This window comes from Haplochromis burtoni, unplaced genomic scaffold (assembly GCF_018398535.1).
Source record: "Haplochromis burtoni strain Fernald_Lab_line unplaced genomic scaffold, NCSU_Asbu1 Contig_459, whole genome shotgun sequence".
Taxonomy (NCBI): domain Eukaryota; kingdom Metazoa; phylum Chordata; class Actinopteri; order Cichliformes; family Cichlidae; genus Haplochromis; species Haplochromis burtoni.
Genome location: NW_024582820.1, coordinates 394,760 through 420,072, shown reverse-complemented (window position 1 = coordinate 420,072; position 25,313 = coordinate 394,760). Strand labels below are relative to the sequence as shown.

Sequence of the window (25,313 nt, the reverse complement as noted above, 5' to 3'; positions counted from 1 at the left end):
GGGGTTTGCTCGCGAGGCTCGATCCCAGCTCCATTTGCACCACGACCATAATGCTGATCGGGATCGTAGCAGCCTGATTTCATCAGCACATGGCGCTGTGTTACATCGTGGTAATGATATTCAGAACTGTCTTTAGGTCATAAGTTAGGGTTTCTATAAACTTCAAAAAAGTTAAAGCGAAGCAGCTGGCAGATTAACCGGATGAACTGTTCTGTAGGACGGCAGCAGGTTTGTGCATCGGTGTCACGATGGTTTCAGATAAATCTTTTCCACTTCAGTCGTTAGTGTAACAACAATCACAGAGCCACGCTCCGACAAATGACCACGTTTGAAGTTCCAGCTTAGTAAATAAATCGGACGAGGCTCACAGGAGGAGATCCATCCAACACCTCACGTCCTCACAACCCGAACACGCTGAACCCTGCACGACCTTAGCTGTCATCTCCACATTTCTTCTTAGAAATCTGGTGTGTGTGTGTGTGTGTGTGTGTGTGTGTGTGTGTGTGTGTGTGTGTGTAAAACCTTGAAAGTTTGTTCATATGCATTTCCTGCACATATAACGCCCAGCGGGACGCCGACAGCGACGACGGGGTTTTTGTCTCGTTCATCTGCGTCCTCCACCCGTCTGCCGGAGCACAGGGAGGAGGACGGGCTGTTTGTTTGAACAGGAGGAGGAGTGCAGGCCGGGAGGCTGTTTTTGGCTGCAGGCTTCAGTTGCATAATGGCAGGAAGGCAGGGGGAGAGTTTGGACTGGGAAGGGGTGGAGAGGAGGAGGGGCCATGTTTAAGTGAAAACTTTCTGTTGTGTACGGACGATTTTATTTTTTCCTGTCACGTCCTGGTTTGATCCAGGATTTGGGAGAATAAATCTCAGATGATTCGGGAAATGAAAGACGACAGGACGAGGTTTGAGCCGGAGCTCAGCCCTGTGTGGACGAGCTGAAGCATCGTTAGCTGCTGCCTCTGTAATCAGCACCCTTATCTGTGTATTTAGAGTAAAAGCACATACTCGGGATTCTTCCTCACATGACGTGAAACAGCAAGTTAATGTTCACACAAATGACCTCAAAACCCCCGACCTTCAAAGAGCTTTAAGGAACCCTCCCCCATGTTCATAAGTTTGTTTTAGAAAAATGTAGATTTCTCAAATTTTATTTAGAAATATGCAACAGCACGTTGTTGCCACTGAAGGTGAAACAAGTAACAATAATAATCAGAGACTGAATTTTAAAATTCAAACTTAAAAAATTGTAAATATATGATCGTGAAAAGTGGGAAAAAATTATGAAGTAAATGTATGAGAAAAAAAACAGACAAACTTTATTTTTTATAGTGAGACAACAAAGTGGAAAACAGAGAAAACATACGTGGTTATTAATATTCAGAAAAATATAAAAAGACACGATTTTGTTAATTTAGGATCCAAAGCTGTGTTTGACCCTTTTAAGGCTCAGATTTGTGAAGCTCGAGGCGTTGTACTTACATCACGTGGATTCAGCTTGTCCCAGGTCGTGGTTTCCATCCACATTTGGCTTTGTGCGAAAATCACGTAAAGAGCGAGTGCAACAACAAAAACGGACCATCACGTGTCCACCGTTAGCTGCCACCACCAGAAGTGACGTCATGGGAAACTTGGGAGGCTTAGAGCTTAAATTTCAATGTTAGAAATCGTTTATTTACATTTATTTATTTATTTTTTGGGGGGGGGGGATTTTGCACAATAATATCTTTTTTTTTAAATTTTTCCTGAAGTTTATGAAAATTAGTGTTTCTCAAAAATTAAACCTATAAAGACACTCCAAATTTCCTGTGGTTGGAAACTATTTTGTGCAATGTTTTTGCATTTAGATTTGAAATTTTTTGAAGTTTTTCTGAAATTTCTGGAAGTAGAAATGTTTTTTTTCAAAACAAACAAACAAACAAACAAACAAACAAACAAACAAACAAACCCCCCCAAACGATTTTTCTTTTTATTTATTTATTTATTTATTTTTTGCAGTCTCTCTAGTTCATAGGGACTTAATGCATACATAATATTATAATTTGGGATGTAACAGTTGCATTGATGCATAGTGACTTGAAATGCCCCCAACAGCTGGTAAAAGTATAAAGATAAGCTGTGCTTGGTTCTGTGGTGGGCTTTAAGGGTCTCCAAATGTGTCACGTGACTGTGACTCATTCTTACGGTTCGCTGTCAGTTTCCCGATGAGCTCGTGACCTCCTGTGCTGAATGTTCGACCCTCGGCTGAGCAGCAGCCTGAACAAATCTGTAAAACATCAGAAACATGAATAAAAACAGCGCCGTGTGTTTCACATCGACGGGCTCGCTCACTCCCTCGCGTCGTCTCCGGGTTCGCACTCTCTCAGTAACGGCGTCCTCCTCTGTGTGGGCGCCGAGCTCAGGCCGACGTGTTTATGTAAAAGCCTTTCAGCGCTCTGGCCGTCAGCTGGAAACGCTCGCGCTCTGACAGCCGGGAGGCCTGTGGCGGGACTTCATCGGCCGTACGCTGAACTCGGATCAGCCAGTTTGAGGCTCTTCAGATTGTTTCCGTGTTTAGTGGCGCTCGGACAGGGAAGCTAATACTTGAACAGAAATATTAAATCTCTGTGTTTTATTGTGTTTTTTGTTTTGTTGTTTTGTTTTTGGAGCCTGACGACTTTTAAAAATGCTCAGAGGCTGCTCTCGCTCTCAGATGTTCCTGGGCATGACATCACTACAATGTTAACATTTTACCTGATTAAGAAAAATCTAATCTTAAAGATGTGCGGTGACGTTACCGTGCACGGTGTGAGGTGACAACGCCGTCGTCTGGTTGGCAGTTGTAACAGTTTTTCAGCAGCGTTTGCTCCATGTGGATCTCCTGAACTTACTAAGATAAAACAAACAAACAAACACGTGAAAAGCTGCAGATTTGCAGCGCTGCTGTGCGCCTGCACGGCCTGTCGCTCACACATGCTTCCTGTGTGAAGGTAAAATCTGCACGGCCTCATTAAATGAAGGCTCGCAGGGAGCGATCACGTGAAGCTGCTGGTGGAAAACTACATCTGTTACGCAACATTTGCTTCTGTCTCTCGTCCTTTTATCCTTTTTACCCCCCCTCCCACTGAGCCGTCTGTCACTGGCTGAGGATTGTTTCTCTCTGAGCCTGAACTCCATCAAAAAGGCTGCAGTGTTGAGAGACACCAGTGGAAGTCATCACTGGATTCTTATCAGCTGCCATCAGCTTTGTGTGTGTGTGTGTGTGCGTGTGCGCGCGCGTGCTGGCAGTGAGGACTTCTGTGCCATCGCTTGGTTTGAAGCCTCAAAGTCAGTTCTATGTGCTCCTTTACGAATGCATCACACAGAGGCCACGCCCCTAAAAATGCAAACTTTAAGCCTTAATATAGTTTAAACAGGTGAGTTCCCTCCCCAAAAGGTGTCAGACCTCAGAACAGTTTGTGTATCAGCCTGTAAACATGTTTGTTTCTGCTGTCAAGTTTTAACATGAGAGTCTATGGGGACTGACTCACTGCTGCCTCCGCTGGTCGGTCGAGGAACTGGTGCATAGAAATGGGGGAATTAATTTAAAAACATGGCCGCCTGGCATCATGTCAGTGCGTGATCGAAATGCTACCAGCTACACTTCCTGGGTGAGCAGAGGATGCAGCGTGTTATTGATGGGACACACACACACACACACACACACACACACACACACACACACACACACACACACACACACAGCACTCAGGATGCTCATTGATAATTAATAGCTGCTCTGGCAGCTGCATAGTTAAGAGCACATGGCGTGTGTGTTCATGAATGCTAACTAAGTGCCTCCTGAGCTGCTGGGTCAGATATTGATTGTGTGCATGTAGCAGTAAATGGTGGACTTAAATAATAGGAGTGTGTGTGCGCGTGTGTGTGTGTGTGTGTGTGTGTGTGTGTGTGCGTGTGTGTGTGCAGCACCCACACATGGACAGATGTTAATCCATTGTGAAGTTATCAAATATAGATTTGAAATGTACTGAAGGCAGCTCTGCTCTCACATCATCAGCAATAAAGAACTCGATTCATTTTACAAACCTGCACACGTGCAGTGAGAACGCCGCCTCTTCCTCTTCCTCTTCCTCCTCTTCCTCGATGAAGGAAGAACAGTACAGTTCTAATCATTTGTGAATGTGTGGATGGACGTCCTCGTGCTAAGCTGTAAAGTGATATAATGACTGAATCCATTAACTGACTGATGTTCTCTACGCTGACTCATCAATTATGAGTGTAATGGAGTAAACACAGGCCAATTAACGGACCTTTAACCAGTTTAGTGGATGAGCTGAAGCCTGTCAGCTTGTTTCAGTCATGTAAGGAAACCAATGTGAGACCTTTGAAGGCTTTCTGATTCCAGCTGCTGTGAGAGACAGTCTTTAAGACGGCGAGCACCTTTTGTTGGTTTCAGTAAAACATCTGCAAAATAACCTGAGTATATAGAAATGACCCCTCATTTCCCTTTAAGTGTAAAAAGTGCACAAACACTATAAACATGTTTACCTGTGCAGCCGAGATTAAAAGCAGAAACCATGAATCCAAGTGAAGGACGTCCCTCAGACGTGCTTCTTATCTCTGTCTTCTGATCAGCGTGGGAAACCCTCACATGTACACTTTTGGTTAAACAGCAATAATATTCCACATCGTTACGATCCAAACAACTTATTTAGATCCTGTGAAATCTTTTAAACTTTCCAGATGTTCCTACGTCTGCCCCGGGATTCACGTCTCCTCTCCTGTCAGAGTATCCTGCTTAAAATCCACAACGCGCTCTCGTGTTTTTACTCTTCCATGGTGTTGGCGTTAAAGACAAAGATGTGAAAACAACCTTATCGTCTGGAAATCTTTGGCTTGAAGCTTCTTACACCTGCATTGTCTTTAATATCCAGCAGGGGGCGACTCCAAAAAACCAAAAAACCTTCAAACTCCTGAACAATTTTTTTTCCTGTCCTTGATGATGTCACTGGAAGTGGGCGTAGCTAACGAGGGCTTGACGTCAGCGTGGCTCCCTCCATCTTTTACCTACAGTCTGTGGTGGTAACTTTGACCCTGTGTGTTTGAAGAGGCTCGTTTTGACCCCTTTTTATAAATCACATAATTCTGTTAAATTAAACCTTCTGACTTTTCCTAAAATATATATTTTTTTAATCATTTGATTAATTTTTGGAGTGAGAATAAAAGGGGAAATACAAATAATGATCATTTATACCCAGATGTGATGTGGACGTCATTTGGACCCCACAATGGCAGCATGCTGAGTTGCCTAGCAACACTGTTTACACAATTTAAACATGAAGGCTAGTGTAACAGGATTTGTAAAATTAATAAAACTGAGTCTTAAATATCTGTTTAGTCAAATTTTAATTTTAATCAAAGGAAAAATTAACATCTGACCTCCAGGAAACTTCTTTGTTGCAGGACAGTGTCAGAATGGCTCCCCCTGGTGGTTCTACTGTTAAATGTTATTTTTGGAGCTTTTACTAATGAACGTTAAAACATTTTTTTTTTTAAATTAAGAGCACACAGGTCTAAAGTGACGGCTCATTTTTGCCTTGGTCACAGTTCCAGTCTGATTCTGGAGCTCACTAATAAGTCTGTTTTTTATCATTTTAATGAAGTTCTATCGGTGTGTCTCTACTCTGTCCTTTGACTTGTTTTCTGAAATTCCTGCTCTCTCTGTCTCACTTGAATCTCTGCTCTGAACAAAACAACTCGCTCGAGTGAGCAAATGTGACCGCATGACTTATTGATGGCGAGCGGCCGCGTTGTCTGGCTGGCGAGGGGAGCTCGGCTAGGTTGGCTGCGTGCGGTTTTTCACCTCTCCGGCTTTCTGATTGGACTGTTTTTTAGCTGTGTTTAGCCGAGGTCTGTGTGAAGCTGCAGACGATTGGTTCTCACGGAGAACAAACGGGCAGAGACGACTGAAGCGCGTCCAGAGAAAATCAAAGTGACAGAAACACAAAGAGGAACACAAACAGCCGGCGTCAGCTGGAAGGACGCCTGCGCGGTTCAAACACCAAAAACGCTCATTTAAGTTACTGGGACCAAAATATGGAGCGCTACGATAATAACATCTGCTGGTTCTCAAGTAATGAATTCACAACATATCACGGAGGACTGAAGACCAACAAAGAAGACACAAAAGACACATTTCAAATGTCTCTCCCCGCGGCCGCTGCTGATTGGCCCTTACTTGTGACATGTGACCAGATGGAAAATGATGTCAGCCATCAAAAGAAGCTGAATATTGGTGCTGATCTCTGACAGAGTCACTGCTCTTATATCGAACCACCTGCTATTAACACATGATCAGTATGTGGACATGCATTGTGGGTAATTGTGTTTACAGCTGCTTTAGATTTGCTTCAGTTTTATCGTCATCGCAGGGACGCGTCCATCAGCTCGCGTGACTTTTCCCGATAAGAGATCCAGATGCAGATCGGGGTCTTTAAACAGGTGGAAAAGGGGGTCTCAGGTTTTCCTTCCTACTCTCTCTCTCTCTCGCTGTCCCATTCACTCATGTGCTCACTCGCCCTCTCTCATTCTCCCACCCAGCTCTCTCTCGTGATCTCATCTCCTCTGACTGCTGACACATTCCTGTGCTTTCAGCCCTTTATTCCCTTTTGTGTGCTGTGTGTGTGTGTGTGTGTGTGTGTGTGTGTGGGGTGTGGTGTGGTGTGCTCACATGACAGGGCAAAGGGGCCCCGGAAACTGACTGAATGGTTTTGGCTCATCCAGTTTCAGACCCGAGTGAAATCCCGCCGTAGCTCAAGGCTTCGTCAGCTGTGCAGATTCCGTGTTTGCTGCTTCAGGTTTTACACATTTTCTTTTTTAAATGTGTTTCTGTGGTTTTGCTGAAGTCAGTCAGGTTTTTAGTGTTCACCAGTTTTCTGTTTCATAGCTTATGCTGGAGATCAGCTTCAGTCCTGATGGATAGAGCTCCGCCCCCACCTTGGAGCTCCACCCCTGCCTCAAAACTCCAGGCTGATCAGTTTGGGGGCTTCTGCTTGTCTGCCAGCTTTTCTAAGAGCATCACAGTCTAAAAACACACGAACCTCAGTTTAAAGGTCAATTTTTAAAGTTCACTAAATGCACAGTGTTCCCTTTTTTGCCACCTACCTTCAGTCCACCTGAAGGACGTCTATGGTGATGGTGTGAGGATTCCTGGGAAACCTCTGCAGGGCCCAGGAAGTCTGTAGTTCTGCGGTATTTGAGTCTTTAGTATGTTTATTGCATTCATTAGGGTGATTCTTGTGATGGATTTAAAGAGCTGCTCAGTGAGTGTGACAAAACAGCAAACCCCTGCTAAAAGATCTGCATCTTTAATGTGAAAATATTACTTCCACTCCTTGTAGCTTGAAGTCACCGACGGCACCGTCGCAGGCGAAGTGAAACTGCTGCATTAACGTTTAGTTAGAAAAGCTTTTATTTTGAAAGAGGTGCTTTAATTTATGTAACCCTGGCGACGTGGTTCTGGGGCAGACCTTTATGTCTGAGTCATTATTGAGTGTGTGTGTGTGTGTGTGTGTGTGTGTGTGTGTGTGTCCAGGCTTGGCCTTGCTGTTTGTCCTCTGATGGAAGGACAAACAGCTGCTCAGAGGACTGCAGAGCGTCACACACCTGAATCAAAAGGTGAAACGAAACGTTTTTTTCTCACAGGTAAACGGAGGCGGAGACTCAGCTGTGCTCTGGTTGTCAAACACCTTAAAGGTGTTCCAGCTTCATGCTTCTGGACTGCACCAGAGTAGCTCTGCAGGACTCTCAGGTCAAAATAATCCTCCGTTATCATGTATTTGTCTTAAACTGGCAGAGTTCACTGCTCAAACAAGCCGCAGATATTTGATGCCGCGACGTTACTACAGTGCAGAAAATTTAAATCGTACACAAAAATAATCCTGGAATAGACTGAACGTAAAAGACTGTCCTGGCTGCAGGATTCAGGCTGAGGTTTAGTCGTCCTCTCTCTTTTTGACGTGCTGGGACTTGTTGTTGTTGTTGTTGTTGTCTGGATCTTCTGGTCGAGCCTCCTTTTTGACGCTCTGAATAACAAATGTTTACAAAAAGGTGCGTGGGTCATGTGAGTCCATCATCAATATGTTTGGAGACATCAGGTCAGAGGGTCGCTGCTACACGACCGGAGTGCTTGTTGCAGCCTCACGTGCCGCCCCCTGGTGGCCGTTATTAATAATTCAGCTTCCACACCGCGTCACGCTGCACACCTGGAGCTGCGGCCGTCTTTTCTCCTGCTGATGTAGTTTGAAATAAAGTAGGATGCTGATGCTGTAGTTCACTTTGAGAAACGTGACCGATGAAGGTCCTGTAGCAGGTAAAACGTTAATAAATGACTAAAATTTGAGTTGGACAGAAACAATAAATTGCAGTTGGATCTTGAAGTCCTTCCTGCTTTGCTGCATCCACACGCTCTGTCGTCCGCATGCGTTAGCCTGGATGGATCAGCTCGTTGTGGGAGGAGCTGGTCTGTACGCTCCTCGTGTTCGTGACGGTCCGCCCACCCTGACGCGTCCCGCGGTTGAAGCTCATCTCACAAAGAGCTCGCTGTCTTTCTGTCGTTGCACCAAACGTCTGGACGTCAGACTGATTTCAGATCAAAGCTGCAGACAAAACGTTTCTGTTGAGCTTTGGAAACGGCTGATTCTGGACCTGTGATTGGAGGATTGGGGTGCGTGTGTGCACTCGAGTGTTAAATGTGTAAAGTCGTCCTTGTTTAATCCGAGGAGCCGAGGCGTAGACGGGCCGCTGTGTTTGAGCTCGAGCTCATTTACAGAGCAGATCAAATCTGAATTTCTTCCCTGCATTTGAAGCCGTCATTGTGAAAAGTGAGCAGGGCTGCCCATTGATTAGTCATCGTAACCATGGCAACCTCTAACTCTATTAACGGCTCAGATAACCTAATTAGCGTAGTGGAGATGCTCAGTGTCCTGCCCTTTAACTGTCATATTTGTGCTGCGCGTCCTCCAACCGGCTCCCTCAGGAAAGATCAGCTTAAACTCCGCTTTCTCTGAGGCGACGCTTCCACGGGAGGATTCTGATTGGACGTCACAATTAAACAGGAAGAGCCAGGACGCGGCGCTCGATGCCGTCTTTGTTTCTCCCACAGACGCTGTTCGTGTGTCCCTGTTTGTTTCTTATCTGAAAGCTGACGCTGGGACACAATCGCACGTTCGGCCGTGCTCGGGCTCTCAGCGCAGAGGACGCCCGCCACTCCAGCTCACGTCTGAAAACTGCGCCAATCAAAGGGCGAACGGTCCAAAAGCTCCTTGTTCCAGATAGAAACGTTCAGTCTTCTGCACATTAATGCAGAAGCATTTCTTGTCCTCAGAAGATGGAGCACACTGGCTTCCTCTAACTGGTTCTGCTGACCTTTAGTGCAGCACGATTTCTCGTGCAGGCCAATTATGTGTGACTTCAGGGTCTTTGTCTGCTCAGGATGAGATAACCGGATTACAGTGTACATCGCAAGCATGACTGTCAGAGCTGTCCTGAGACCTTCACTAACTCCTTCCTGCAGGAGACATGAAAGCAGCTCAGGGACGCCTGGGCTCAAAAGCAGATGCTGGTTTAGTTAAACCCGACACTGATGTCTAAACTCAGCTGCCGTCAGACTTCAGCGAGTCCTCGGATCATCTCTGACAGCGTGATGTATCCATCCGCCTGGATCTGTGTGTGCCGTCTCTTTGCGATGATTCAATCATTACGAGGACATTTTATCTCAAATCTAACAAAAATCTAATTACTGGCTCCGGCTCAGAGTCACTAATTAGATTCAGGATGGTTTCCTCATTAATCAAAGCAGGCTCCACTGATCAGTCGGGCTCGAGTTAGCCTGAGGATTTATTTAGTGTTCTTGGTTTTACCTGACACGTGCATTCTTTGTACTGAGCAGCAGGGGGCGACGCCTCCGATGTAGACGGAGGTGAGATCGAGCGGAGGTTTACGAGAAAACAAACGTCTTCGATCTGTGAGCGTCGTTCAAAGAGTAAAACATGTTCAGATGCAACAACTAATTTTATATTAGCCAAAGCGGAGACCGTCCAATCAAAGAGAGGTTATGTCCCTGGCGTGAACACCTGGAGTCAGCTGGACGAGCTGCTGTGATTATGGACGTCTGTAAGGCGAACATCTCACAGCTTCTCCAGCACTGCTGTGAGCTGTGGATGGAGTTCACACGGTGCTGTTGAGCTCCTCGTGTTTTCTTTGCACCTTTTTATAAAATCATAAGTGAAACAGAACCTGAACAGAGCTGAGCGCAATCATTCAAACCTGGAGCCAAAATGGCGCCGTCCCTGATTCCAAGTGCGAGCTTCCATCCAATCAGTGTCTCTGACTTCCTGCCGCTGCTCTGCTCAGACCTCGGTGGTGTCGGGTCGGATAGCTGCTGCTCCACATTGCTCAGTGTGGCCTACATGAGACTGCAGAGAGGAGAGTGATGGATCACCTCCTCATGCATGTCCCAGATAATCTCTCTCTCTCCACACACACACACACACACACACACACACACACACACACACACACACACACACACACACACACACACACACACCTGTTGCTGTGTGTTTTCTTTGTGACCTTGCTCAGCTCAGGTTTGGCTCTGGTGCCGACCCGCGGTCGTGGAGGAAGTCTGTGGTGATCCGACACGACTGGAAAACTCGAGTCTTTGCTCTCCGTGTGGTTCCAGTCTGGTCTCCGCCGTCGGTCGGTGTGCATCTGTTCATGGTCGGGGCGAGCGCCGTGGCGGCAGCTTGTCCTGCGTAGGAGTCTGAATGCAGAGTGAGATTCTGCCGGTTTGCGTTGCCATGGTGAACTATTGATATTTGCATAGTGAAACTGTCAGAGCTAAAAATACAACGAAACGAGCGTCGTCTGTTTTCAGCTTCATCAGGTAACAGCAGGTGTGCGCTGACGAGACGCCAACGAAGTGTTTGAATTTTATTTTCATGAAAGGATTCGGTAACAATCAATCAGCTGATTGAACCACATGACCTGTGGTCTCTCGTGTCCACAGCAGATCTGACGAAGCTGCTGACTAAGAGAGCCGGTGACCTCCGCGGGCCTCGGGTCCACTTCCACTCCTAATCCTGAACTTTGATTCGTTTCCACAGACAGGGCGGGTTCTTTGATCCTGTCGCCGCCGTCTGTGATTTAGCTCCGCTGGCAGTGTGGTCGTTCCTCCTCCCGAAGCTCCAGCCGAGAGTCTTTGTGCCGCTGTCGCCACCGTGACGAGTGGGCTCCCACGCGCTGCATGCTGGGGCAGCGTAACCATGGCAACGTGTGTTTTTTGCCCGTCTTTCAGTGCAGAATAGAGTGTAGTAAATAACGTTCAGTCGTCCACTCAGAGGAGCAGGCCGTGCCTTTATTTTGAAAGGAAACGATGCTGTGTGGTTTCTGGTTCTCTGCACGTATGAAAGAAAACGAAGCAGCTTTAATGTTGCCTCTGACCGGCCTCAGGAAAAGGTGAGACGCACCCGTGTACGAGACCGTGACGGGTTCTTACTGGGCTCAACATCGTTTGAGTCGGCGAGGGATTCTCAGCGTGGTTAAACGGCGTGAAAGCAAAGCGAAGGACTTGGACGTGTTAGAATGTGTTTTAGTTACTGGAGGTTTCTCAGCTTTCATTACATTTTGTTGTTGTTACTCCAGCAGCAGCTTCTCGGGTGGAGCAGGTGGAGGATGATGTTTGCTTGTTGCTGGTTCAGGAACAGAAACGTGTGAAGAGGAGGGAGAGGAGTTTATTCCTCCCACAGCAGCAGATTTAGGACTCGACTCCAAGTCGAGCCGCGCTCCTCCTTCGTTCTCATTCGGAGACGGAACGAGCCGTGCACGCTCTGATCTCAGATCAGTGCTCATCCACCTGTGTCACAGGACACCCCGGGGCGGTGTATGAGGTAGGCCTCGTTTATTGAAGCCAAACACAAACTCTGAGATTTCATGTCTGATTGTTGGACCTTTAAAAGCGTGACACACGGGTGGCGGTTTGTCGTCCACTCGGCTTTGCAGTTTCAGCTGATTTTAATTCGATTCTTTGAGTTCTTAGTCTTTGCTCGTCCGTAAACCCTCAGATAATTTTTATATTTTTAATCTTCCTCGTTCACACATGTGGCCGACGTCTCCTGACCGTCCAGCTTTATTCTTTGCCCTTAAAAGCACAATCACATCCTGCGTAGGATTACCGATGTCTGCAGAGGTCTCAGGTTAAAACCAAAACCCTTACAGTCACAGTGTGACAGAGGTGTGGGCGGAGGGGGGCTGCACTTGACAGCTTTCGTCAGAAAGAAAGCCGAGGCGAGCTTCAACAGGAGGTAATTGTAGTGAAGGATGCTGGGAGGGTGAGAGAGGTGGGAGGAGGACGTGGGCGAGAGATGGAGAGGAGAGAAAAGGGAAAAAGATGCTCAGAAATGAGGCACACGTGCTGGATTCATGTGAAGCTGCATGATGGGAAATGTAGGCTCCAGCAGGGCATTTGTCTCGACTGCTGACCTCACTTTTTAACATCCCTCATATCAGATTTAATGAGGAAAAGCTACAACACAAAATTCTTAAAAGTGTAAAAAGTCTGAATTTTTCCGCCCCGTCATCTCTATTTCTGTACTTCCTGTTCCCAGCCAGGGTCGTCCTCTCTCCGGGCTATAAATATCCTCCTGAGAAGGTTCGTCTCTTCCCGTCGCCTCGTTCTTTCTGCTGCTGGCAGCTTTCACATGTTGACCTGCAGCAGACCTTCAGTTTCCCGCGCGCTGGCCCGATTCCCGGCATCCTTACTCACAGCTTTGCCTTCCTCAGCCCCTGAACTTTGACCTATCGCTGCAGCAGGAACGTAGTCACCATCATCTGCGTGCAGCCAAACCTCGCTCTGTCAGGTGTGTGGTCACCTGCCTGGCCGGAGACTTTTTAAACTCATTTAACTGCACAGCCTCAGCAAACAAACACATTTCACGTGCAGCGCGTCCTTCGCTGCGGCCGCCAGGATGGACGTTTTCACTGCTTAAAGACACGAAAGCTTCCTGCCGCGTCCCCGAAGCTGAACCGCCAACGCGTGATGCATTCGAGTGTCTGCGGATTAATGATCGCGGTGATGATGATTGTTACCAGATTATGAAACCAGCAGCTTCAGTTTCATCCTGCAGCTCAGCGTCTCTCAGCTCCTCGCTCAGTCTGCTGCCCTGCAGTGACACACTTACTAAAAACTGTTGTCATGACTCCGTGTGTGTGTGTGTGTGTGTGTGTGTTATTGCTTCTGTCTGAGTGCACATTGTTAGCTTCACTCTGCGCGCGCACACACTCACTCATGCACACACACACGGGGTCCCAGTTGTGGCGTATTTTTAGCGTAGCAACACAAGCAGCTCCAGCCTGACTGGTTGTTGAGCTGTAAGTGGGTGGCAACACACACACACACACACACACACACACACACACACACACACACACACACACACACTCTCTCTCTGCAGGGAAAACAGACTCAGAATAATTTCATTGGTTGAGTTGGTCTTCAGTAGGCGGAGCCAGAGGGAACCTGTAGTGTGATGCAGAGTAGAGACGTTTGAATTGACCGCAGTGTGAGGAGGACGGGACGGAGGGCAGCCAATCAGAGAGCAGAAGTGCTGACGTCTGTCAAATTTTTATTTAAGATGTTACTTATAAGTTTATTTCAATTTTAATCTATTTTTTGTCAAAGATTAAAGTGAAAATAATAAACTTAAAGGGTAAAATCACAGTTTGCATCTCAAACTTTCCTGTCTTCCTCACATTAAAGCAGTGAGCCTCACGTCTGTTTGTTTCCACCAGATTTCTGTTCGTGTTATGAAACCTGAGCTGACCTCTGACCTCTGACATGCTCACGGTTCAGACGGTGGCTCAGCTGTAACTCATTCATTCATTTATTACGTGCTGAAGCTCTCGGTGTCCAGCAGCTGGTCACATGGCGCACCTCTGGAGACAGATGTGACTGACGGCTCAGGTCTGAGGTTTCCCTGCTGTGGGTGAACCGCTGAGGTCGTGGTTAGTTAAACGCCATCTCAGAGTCATGCTGATGACTGCAGGACCGCCTGCGCTGAGTCGCTCCTGTGTTTACCTGCACAGGTAGATCACATGTTGCATTGAAGCACAGACTTCCTATCTGTAGACTTCACTGACTGGAGCGATCTGCTCATAAATGAAATCGTTCACAACCTTTAAACTAAAGATTAGTGTTAGTGAGAATGTTGGAGCTGGTCACTGAACGCCTCACGGCTCTGATGCGTTCAGTGTGTGTTTGCTTCTCAGATGTTGTAGTAACGTGTTGTGAGCAGGAGGAGGCGCCCTTCTTCTAGCTTAGAAACTGTTCAGTTCAAAGGGAGGTTGGGTGGTCTTCAGCCAATCGTGGAGCAGAAGGCACAGTCATGTGACCGCCTCCCTCAGCGGCTGAGAGCAGCAGAGTGTCTGTGCTGCTTTAATCACAGCTCAGTGTTTCTCACCAATGCACGAACACAAAACGCCGGCGTTGGGTTCCTGTGCAGACTCTGCAGATGTGCTCTGATCGATAAGTGAACGCCCCACAGACGGGTCACGTCCTGCCAGACTCTTCTGTAGCGTCTACGTTTTGTCCCGAGCGTGCACGCCCACAAACACTGAGTGCATTTTGACATATGAGCGTACAACGGCGTGTGCTGCACACCCCGTCCTGTTCGTTTATCCGCCGCCTTCTGCAGTTTTGATCTTCTGTGGTCATCGGGGCGAGGGGAAGAGGCGTGGCCTCGTCTGACCTCGTTTGTGATAATCATAAATATTTGTCCAATCAGCCGTCAGCTGTTCTTTAATAAAGCTGATTATGAGTTCATCGTTTCTCACCGCGTTCTCTCCGTTCTCCCTCCCGCAGGTTTCCTAAAGTGATCTCGGCCTGCCAGCCAGAGCCGGTCTGAGCGTGTGCGAGCGTCCGGCGTGATCAGCAGCAGGCAGCAGGTGAACGGACTCGAAGCCAGCGGGGGAGGCGGAGGTGGAGCCACGGGGAGGTCAAGATGACGTCGGTAGCGGCGGAGTACGACCACATGGAGATCCAGCAGCAGTACAACGATGGCGTCAACAACCGCTGGGACGCAGACGACTGGGACAACGAGAACAGCTCGGCACGCCTCTTCGAGCGCTCGCGAATCAAAGCCCTGGCAGGTAGGACGCCGTTCACATCCCTGACAGCTGATGATGATGATGTCACACCTGCCACTTTTATAAAACCATTGGAGATCAAACCTGGGACGCTTCAGAGCGGCTGATCAGTCTGGATCTGAAGCTCAGAGTCGCCGCACTGTTTGTGGGTCCAGCACAGAAACACCTGAGTCCTCCTCAGCGAGCGCTCTCCCTCCTGTTAGTGAAGCGGCTGCAGTTCAGCTGGAGGTGCAGCAGAGGGCGCTGTAAGCCAGCCCCAATGAACAGCAGCTGAGTGGCTAAAATGCAGTTTTCATGTTGCAGTGAGGCAGACGTCTGCACAAACGTTTCCTGTATCTCACATGTGCAGGTTCAGGTCTCCACCATAAAGATGGAGGCTGGAAATGGAACCTCCAGATTGGGTTTTACTGCTGTTTCTATTTTTCTGACTCGTGCCGTCTGATGTGGAGCAGTTTACAGTTTTAGGTTCCTGGTTTGTCGCTCGGTGAACGCCGGCCTGCCGCTTCACGAGGCGAGCGAAGCATCCAGGCGGAGCTGGAGCCAAATGTCACGGACACACAATAACCAAATAATCTGCCCCCCCACGCCCCCACCGTGACTCCAGCTCACAGGCTGATGACTTCATGTTGTTTTCAGTGACTGAAGACATAGTTCGATATAATTATTAGCATAAAATCGGAGAAGCTTACAGTAATGGTTTAAATTCAACCGTATTTCAGTTTTCTTTGGGCCACTTTTGTGCCTGCTGACTTGTGTCGACTCTGGTCGCCAGAGTTCAGCCATAGCTCCACCTTAAATTAGCCAAATGTGAGTTCATGACGTCTGAACCACAAAAGTTTCCAAACTGAGCCCGAAATGACCAAAAAGACGTACTCTGTGATAGGGCTGGGCGATATGGCCTAAAATTCATATCGCGATATAATTTGAAGCACGTGCGGTAACGATATATATCACGATATATTCTTTTCTTCTGTATAACGTATTTTTCACACTATAAGGACTTAAAATCCTTTAATTTCCTCAAACATCGACAGTGTGCCTTATGTATGAATTCTGGTTGTGCTTACTGACCTCGAACCGATTTTGGCTGCAGAAATCTGTTAAAAATGTTTTAGTACAACTTTGTAAGCCGCACTGCTTGATGGATCGTCAGAGCATTACGGCTGCCGTAGTGAGGAGCTTCGCGGAGTAATCTGGGTCCAAAACTCCGTCCGCTTCAGGTCCCAAAGTCAAACAACACTGAGAGTTAAAAACGGTCTAAATTCTTTAATCTGTAATAAAATCATCAGCGTTGCTGCTTTACCAGGTGTAACAATTAAGTTTAACATCCAGGCATCCATGAAAACAGAATTTATTAAATTTAACGGAGTTAGAAGTTAGCAGGAAGTTAGCTCGCTAGTTAGCTAAACATGATATAGCATGTTCTGACTGAGATTTCTGAAAAATTCAAACGTACAGCTCTGCTACCATTTCCAACATAAATGAAGACAGGAAACTAAACAGCAGTGGCGTTTGCAGGGTTACTGAAGTTGGACTACCTGGTATATAATGATGTGCTACGTGATTGCTAGCGACACAGCTATGTTAGCATAACATTAGCACAGTGAAGCTGGAGGATGAAACCAACTTTTCTTCCACTCGATAAAAGTTAACGTGACGGATTCTGGTGGTCAGGGACAAATGCAATCGCATAGCAGGATGCTGTACACGGGGCAAACTTCAGTCAGGAGAACAACTGAGATTATTCATCCACAATACGAGGTTAGTTATTAATAAACTGCAACAACATGGGAACAGAGCAGCTGCGAGAGAATTCAACATTAATGAATCAATGTTACGGAAGTGGAGGAAGCGCAGTTTTTGGCTTTCCCCATATTTCAAAAGTGCTTCATCTCTTTGCTATGACTGTCGGCATAATTTGCAGATGGTAATGGTTGTAGCCACTGCGATGCTTTCGACCAGGTGCAGCTTGATGACATCATCAACATGCGCTATCGCGATAGAGCGGTATAGTCAAAATCTCTATCGTTGGCCAAATTTATATCGTTTCTATCGTTTCACCCCTACTCTGTGAGGTATGAAGCTGTCGGGGTGGTCTTTGGGGGAAATCCCATCATCTGATTGTAGAAAGAGGCCTGACGCAGGGTTATTCTGATATTTGGTGATTTTTTAAAATCCAACATTCCCATAAATCAGCTGGAACCAAGTCAGAAGTTTGTGTCGCCCGCCTCCGCTCGGCGGCTGGTCTGGACGGTAAATGTTTAGATGCTTCTAAATAAATAGGAAGCGAAATGAATGTTTTGTGCACAGACGAGGACTTTTTGAGTCCTCTGAGTTTAAATGTGTCTGTTTCATGGAGTGGACTGTGGTTAAACCGGCCGCGGCTCGGGGCTGATTGTAAACGTGTCACAGTAACTGAAGCTGTTTTACTCTGAAGGCCGACTGCTGCAGGAGCATCACACGGCACTAAATAATTCACACCAGTGTTAAATATGCAGGTGTGTGTGTGTGTGTGTGTGTGTGTGTGTGTGTGTATGCTTAAATGGTCAATAAAAATTCCATCGTGCTTGTTATGCTCAGATAAAACAAAAGCAGATCATAAAGTTCTGAAATCAGAATACAAGTGCAGCCTGAAAGGGGGAGGAGCTAAAACAGCTGGCTTCAGAGGACGACCTGAGCAGCTGCAGTCAGGCCTGGGGTCAGGTAAAGAAGGATTAGTTTGAGCTGTGAATCATGCAAAGCTGCCCTGTGAGAGTCCACGAATGAGCCATAGTACCACTGGAGAGAGGAAGACGATGGTCTGTGAGGGCGGGGCCGGTCTTGTCTCATGTGTGCCTGAATAAAGAGAGGTGATGAAGATGAGGGAGGCGAGAAAGGGAGGAACCAAAGGTAGAAAGGAAGGATAGAGGGAGAAGGAAAGGAAATAAGACTGTGTATGCCAAAAATGTATAAATCCTTCAGTTCTTTACATTTAATCTTTGAACATTCAGTGAAGTTTTAGCAGCACACAGTCTTCAGTCTGCTCAGTGAGACCTCTGTGTGATGAAGATGATCCCATGTGATCTGTTGGCAGAGGAAGATGATGGTCTGTCACATGCACTCGGCTCCCCCTTCCTCTGTATTTCACTTTACATGAAATGGCAGGGCAGCTCGGGGCGTGTTTGTGTGTGTGTGTGTGTGTGTGTGTGTGTGTGTGTGTGTGTGTGTGGTGTGTGTGGTGTTGGTTTGTGTGTGTGTGTGAGTTTTTCATGTGTTGTGGGGCGAAAATTGGAAGTTTACTTTACTCGTGGGGGCCAAAATGCCGCTCTTCATGGGTTTGAAGGCATTTTTTAGACTCAAAATGTGGTTTTAGTGTCAGGGTTAGGCTATCGTTAGGATTAGGGGGACTAGGAAAGCATTATGTCAAGTAGATGTCCCCACAGAGATATGAAAACACGACTGTGTGTGTGTGTGGCAGCAGTCGTAGTTTTTGTGGTTTCAGTAACTGATCTGCATTCTCCACATGGAGGATTAATGAGGAGGGAAGGACAGAAGGAAATGGGAGAGCAAACAGAAAGGTTATGAAGGTAGGAAGCCAAATCAAAGGTAACGTCAAGGAGAGAAAGAGAGCGGGGTCGTGATGAAGAAAGGAAATGAAGTAAAGTGAAGTAGGAACAGAGGATAGAGTAGGAAGGAAGGAGGGACATGAAATCATACAGGAATAAAAGTGAAGTAGGGATCGAAACAAGGAGTCAAGGGAAGGAAGACGAGTGAGAAAATATTTAGCACAGAAACTGAAGTTTGTGTTTGTGCAGCACAAACTCATGAAATGTGTCAAATAACAGGTGTTTGTGTGTGTGTGTGTGTGTGTGTAGTGTGGTGTGTGTGGTGGTGTGTGGTGTGTGTGTGTTGTGTGTGTGTGTGTGTGTTGTGTGTTGTTGTGTTGTGTGATGCTGCGTGTAGCGAGAGTGAATACGGCTGAACAGTAAGACGGAAAGAGATGATCTCGCAGCTCATATAACATTGTTTCAGTATAGCTGAGAGAATAGGTGTCTTAGATGAGATTGAGAGTTGGGTGTCATTATACATGCTTGCATTCCAGGTCACTATGAAGCTGGAGTGTGTTTTGTGGGATGATGTGTGTGTGGTCATTGGCCAACTGTGTTTCGCCTCCATATGATATCCTGGGAAACACAAAACCGCCAGTCACCATGGAAACGCAGGCAGATCTGCTTACAATGAACAGAAGGAGAGTGTGTGTGTGTGTGTGTGTGTGTGTCATTCTTCCGGCTCACATGGATCAGTGTAATGTTCAGCATTGACGATCGTATGATTTCTGATATGCGGCTGTACTGTGATGTCACGCTGCTGCTGAGGCTCCTCCCTATTAACAGTCCCAACAAACGGCGTCTGCTCCCACAAACAGCAGAGAGCTGTGACCTTTAGGTTGTTGGTGACCAAGGTGTTCATGCAGCAGGAGACGAATGGTTGGTGCCGCTCTCAGACTTTCACTAGCACGTACTTCAGTCCGGACCAGGTTCATGAGAAGACGATGTGTCGCTCAGACTTTATAGAGTATCAGTAGTTCAAACAACGTTTAACGTCTGTGCCTGTACGCCGCTGCTGCTGCTGCTGCTGCTGCTGCTGCTGCTGCTGTTCCCTGCCAGGGTCTCCACAGGGGATCATTTCCCTCCATCTGACCTGTCAGAGCTGATTCTGGTTCTGTGAAGTTACCTGTTGCTCTCCTGATTTAAAGCCTGACTGAAGGTTAAACTGGTGATTATGAATGATCTGAGTTTACTGTTGGAGCTGTTTATGGAAAAGTTTCACACGAGGACTGAAGCTTTAAAGTGGCAGAGACTCACCCAGCCCCACAGTAATGAGAACCAGGAGCAGTCCGGGTTCCCCACAGAGACACAGACACGCGCTCTCTTCCTGTTCGGGGGGCTGGATGCAGGAATGCTGGGAATGTTGGTGTGTCTGTTTTTTTTTAACATGTGTGGTTTCAAAGTGAAACTAAACTTTCTGTGTTTCGTGTTTTCTGCTTGGATTTTCCCTTCGTTCATGTTTGAGATCAACCGCCCCCCCCCCCCCCCTTGTCTATTTCCCTTTTTAGTACGACTTTGTTTCACGCTCTTAAATTAATCATGAAGGACTTCCTGTTTGCATCCCCTCTGCTGAAGGTCCACCTTTATTTAAGCCACACATCGGGCCTAGCTCGGGCTGTAACAGAGCAGTAGGTGGCCCGGGTTGGGCCCAGATGGGTTTGAATGTGTACACTGTTGTGTTTGGGTCTTTAACATTTAAACTGAGGGGAGAAGTCACTACTTCAGCAGCTTTCTTGTGTCTGCTCTCACCGTTCATCACATCAGTTTACTGTGACGCTGATTAAATACTGTAAAACTCTCACACTTTATGGGAATCACAGAGGAACTGTTTGTTACCATAGCTAGTCTTCGCCAGCTGTAACACGGAGCACAGCGAATCTTCCTGGGCTTAAAACCATAAATCAGCATCATCCAGAACAAGGTTCAGTTCAGTTTTATTTATACAGCACCAAATCACAACAGCAGCAGCCTCAAGGTGCTTTATACTGTAAGGTAGATCCTACAATAATACAGAGAAAAGCCCAACAATCATATGACCCCCTATGAGCAGCACTTTGGCGACAGTAGAAGGAAAAACTCCCTTTTAACAGGAAGAAACCTCCGGCAGAACCAGGCTCAGGGAGGGGCGGGGCCATCTGCTGCGATTGGGGTGAGAGAAGGAAGACAGGATGCAGACATGCTGTGGAAGAGAGACAGAGGTTAATAACAGATATGATTCAGTGATTTTCGAGCTGCAGGCTGATCACATGAAGAATTTTGGCTGGTGAATCTTTTTTAACGTTACCTACCGCCCAACTCTGAATATAACACTTAACGAGCTTGTAGTTTGTTTTGTCGGAGCTCTAAATGGTTTCTAATGCCATGAAATACAGATTTCTTATATTTCTTATATTCATGTTCGTCGGTGCACATGAACAGTTTGGATCGATTTCTTGGGCAGGAAATGTGAGTAAAATCATTTATGTGGATCCAAAGAGTTGAATCTGTCAGAGAAATACATTTTATGCACACTTTATGATGGTGTAAAACGTTGCTGATGTTCTGACCTCACAGGAATGTGTCTGTGTGGTCGGGAGGGCGAGGCGGCGTGTCGGTGTGACATTCGCCACGGCAGCAACACAAGTTTAGACTGTGAGACGGCTCTCAGTTTGTGGAAGAGCAGGGAGAGGCCTCAGCAGCGGCTCGTCCTCAGTGAAAAGTCCCGGTGTTTTCCCCGAGGCCTCCAGTGCGAGGAGCCTGCATGAATGGGGCGTTTGGTTCGACGGCGGAGTCGTCCCGAGGGCCCTGACCACGAGGAAGCCGGATGACTGAGCGAAACGCAGCGTGACGCTTGGCTTGCGGGAAGGACAGAGCGTGCTGTTATCTACAGATTAACAACATAAAGAGCGGCTCGCTCTCCTGCCGTCAGCTGCAGGAACGTTTGGTCCATCTGTTGTCTGTTTGCTGCGACCTGACCTCTGACCTCTGCACTGATGGCTGCTTTGCGAGAGCCGAAGCAGTTTCCGGTTTGTTTTTAGCAAATCGCTGTGTTTGATGGTGGATGGTGACGGATTTTAAAGACTGTGGCTCAGTCATCAGTTTGGTGTCTATCAGACGCGACAGTTCAGAGGTTTGAGCTCGTTTTGTAACTCTCAAACTAAAAACCATTAAAGATGGACGTAGCCACTGTGACACATTTTGAAGCCTCAGTGTACACTCAGAAATGAGTTCATAAACACAAAGCAATAATTTTCATTACAATTCAACAGAAATATAGAAAATGAAAGGTTTATCATGTAATCAAATTTTAGCCTGCTGCCTGATTCCCTTGTCTTGGAGGCAGCGGTGGAGTTGGAGGGTGGGGTGTGTTTCAGCTAATATTAGCTAGACTGTGAATTACTGAATAAAATCCCAGAATTTCCCCAACCCTGGAGCTCAGACTTCCTGGATGGTCTGTTAGCACAGTGACCTCACAGCAGCCAGATTATTGGTCGGGTGATGTCATTAGAATAGTTCGAGTGCTCCACCAGCGCAGACACGCTCCAGTGGTCCAGTTCTGGGACTCCAACTAGCTGCAGTGAAGCTAGCAGACAGCTAGCAGCTGCAGCCGCCTGTGTCACCATCCGCCTGTCAGTCAAAGTAGCCACGCCCCCAATAATGCAAACTTTAATTCAAATTAAAGGCACTGTTATTCAGCTCGTCCCTGTTTTTGTTAATCTTATCTTTCATTCTGTAAGTTTCATACGGGTGTTATGAAGGCGGAAATTATCTAGAGAGACCAAACCGTTTGCGCATCAGGCTGTAAACATGTTTATTTGTGCTGTAAAGACTCACTGCTGCCTCTGCTGGACGTTAGAGGAACTGCAGGTTTTGGAACATGAGCATGAACTTCAATGTTAGTATAAATATGTATGAATACCATTTTACCACAGTGGAAACACAGAGCAGCAGGTTTATGAAGGAATTCAACATTCCAGGTTTTCCTTTCAGCCGCTGTGTCCTCTCAGGAACTTTTTTTTTTCCTTTCTTTTCTGTTGTGTCTTTAGGCCCTTCCTGTCCTCTAGTTCCAAGTGCCCTTTGATTGTGAAGGAAACTGTGCAGACACCTCAGGTTTCCTCGCAGTTTCTTTAACCCTCTGAGGTCTGGATCCTCGTCATTGTCGAGTAAACCTATGTTCTCCTGTGGCTTTGATCTCCTGGAAAAAATGTTCTTGAATGGGACAAAAGACCTCTTCCTGCCTTCACAACATGTAGACTTGGGGTTACTTTATATCATCATTTAGGACTGATAATATTCTCTCTGTTTGGTTATTAATTGGCCTTTTCTCACTATAATCATGGTTAAACTGTGTAGCCCATTATTTTCCCCTCAAACCCCTCCTTTAAGTCTGTAAAGGAACTTTTATTCCTGTGATGAAACTTTTGATCGCTACTGTGTGCTCGTTAAATGTACATGAAGTAATCTGAGGCCAGTCCTTAATCTGTGATGGAATGTTTTTATAGAAAAAGTAGCAGAGCGCCGACGCCCCCTCCTTTGCACATGAGCGAAGCAGATCCGGCGAGCTCGGCCTTGCTTTCACATCCAGCCTCTGTAACGTGAGCCTGTCACGGTGTGTAAAGGTGACGGTTACCGTGCGGTTGCCAGAGAAGGATGCGGGTTTTTTTTTATCTGATGGTCTGTTATCTGGCCTGCCTCATTAGCGAAGCTCAGCCAGCAGGTTCTCTGACCGTCACCGCTTTGCTGGCTCGGATGAATTCAGATGTTGATGGTTCGGCTTGTTTCAGAGGCTTTTTCGGTCACAGTCAGTGCAGCGAGCAGCAGAGCGTGGACGAAGCAGGTCTTTGGTATTCACTTTAAGTATCCGGTCTCCTCCCCTGTGATTGGTTGTGAAGTTAAAGCAGCATCAGTGTGTAACTATAACTGATCGCTTTGAGCTTCCAAACATCAGCTCCTCAGAAATAAGAATTAGAGTTTCACTGATGTTTTTAATCAGATTATAGATAAATAATAGTGCAGGATGAGGCTTGATAGTGCATTTAAAAAAAGGCTAAAGTCATTATTGTGATTGTTTTGGTCAATAATCTCAACTTATAAGAACTCAACTTGGACCTTTTTCTGCTTATTTTGACTCTGTGGACTCTCCTAGAGTAGCTTTCTATGATTAACAGTTCAAAATAATCCACCTGTGTCTCGCTGCGGCCCCTCGGGTGAAACAGCAGTTTTAAATTCTCCCTCTAAACATGGCTTTCTTCTGATTGGCTGCCCCTTAATTTGAACATCTGATGGGTGGAGCGTCGGTACCTGATATGACCATATTAGGGACGTCCTCCTCCCTATGACGTCACACAGATCCATGTAGGGGAAAAAAAAACAGGATTACTGAGTGTTCAGAGCAGCTTTAAAATCCCAGGGATTACTCGCTATTAAGAACTATGAAGAGCCGCCACTGGAACAGGAAGTAAGGAAGAGCTTGTCTTGACGTTCATCAACACCACTTTTTTTTTTTTTTAAAGCCATAAAGACTTGATGGCACAGACGACGTGGCAGGACGCCACTAATGATCCTTGATCAGAAGCTTTTATTTCCTCATCATAGATCTTGCTCCTGATTAACAACACGAGACTTTGTAGTGACGAGCATTAAATGATCATCTCTCTTTTATGACTGGAAATAAACTATCAGACAAATTAAAATGAGATTAATTGCCTTACTGCCTTACTTACCGTATCTGTGCGGCTCTGCGCTGAGATGTGAATGTGCTTATTTTGAAAATGTTTATGGGGGCTGTAAAATAGGATTGGCTAAGATGTCGGCCATCGCGCTGACCCTCCTCGCTGTTACTCGGGGGTTTTCTGACACGCTCATTTCACCTGTTGAACTCACTAACTGCACACGCTGCGTTTGGCTGAAACTCATGGCCTTCAGTGACTGAAGCTGAGGGTGACAGCAGAGCTTCTGTTTGCTGAAGACGGCTGTGGGAACCGCTGGACAGCCTCAGGCAGCTGGCAGCCAGTGCACGACCCCAAATATCAAATAATGATCATGTAAAATCTTTAAAACAGGATGTACGTCAGTGAAAACTCTGATAAATAATAATCAGTGTGATTTAGAGTTGTCACAGAGGGCGCCGTCTTAAAGGAAGTCTTCCTCGGTTGAACTCTGTGCCTCATTGTCTGCGTGACCTCTGCTCTCGTTTTATCTGACAAAGGTGTAACGGCGTACCTGCCTGTGGGTGGAGTTTTAATGAGGAGAACAAAGGCTGGCTCTGCAGTTCAATTTCACTTCGGGCTCGTTTTTGTCCTTCAGATCGTTGGAGGATGACAAATGTGCGCGTGCAAAGATGAGCCGCGCTCCCGTCTCCGTGGAGCTCGCAGTTATTTCAGGGTCACGTGAATATTTGTTCCAGGTATTGTCTCAGTGCTGTGACCTTTGACCTTTCATCTCCTCGATGTTGCCTGTGTGTCGAGTTGGTAACGCAGGAAGTCAAGCTCTGCAGCCTCCGCCTTTTCCTAACCTGCAGAGTGTGTGTGTGTGTGTGTGTGTGTGTGTGTGTGTGTGTGTGTG

The 25,313-nt window shown here is 46.7% G+C and overlaps 1 protein-coding gene across 1 annotated transcript in view; it reads left to right on the top strand.

Moving 5' to 3' along the window:
* Positions 1 to 25,313, top strand: part of LOC102297081 (spectrin beta chain, non-erythrocytic 1) — a 113,262-nt gene that overhangs the window by 23,376 nt on the left and 64,573 nt on the right. The window contains exon 2 of the mRNA XM_014341190.2: positions 14,900 to 15,186. Coding sequence (XP_014196676.2) covers positions 15,039 to 15,186 — 148 coding nt within the window. The 5' untranslated portion in view covers positions 14,900 to 15,038. The remainder of the gene's footprint in view (positions 1 to 14,899; positions 15,187 to 25,313) is intronic.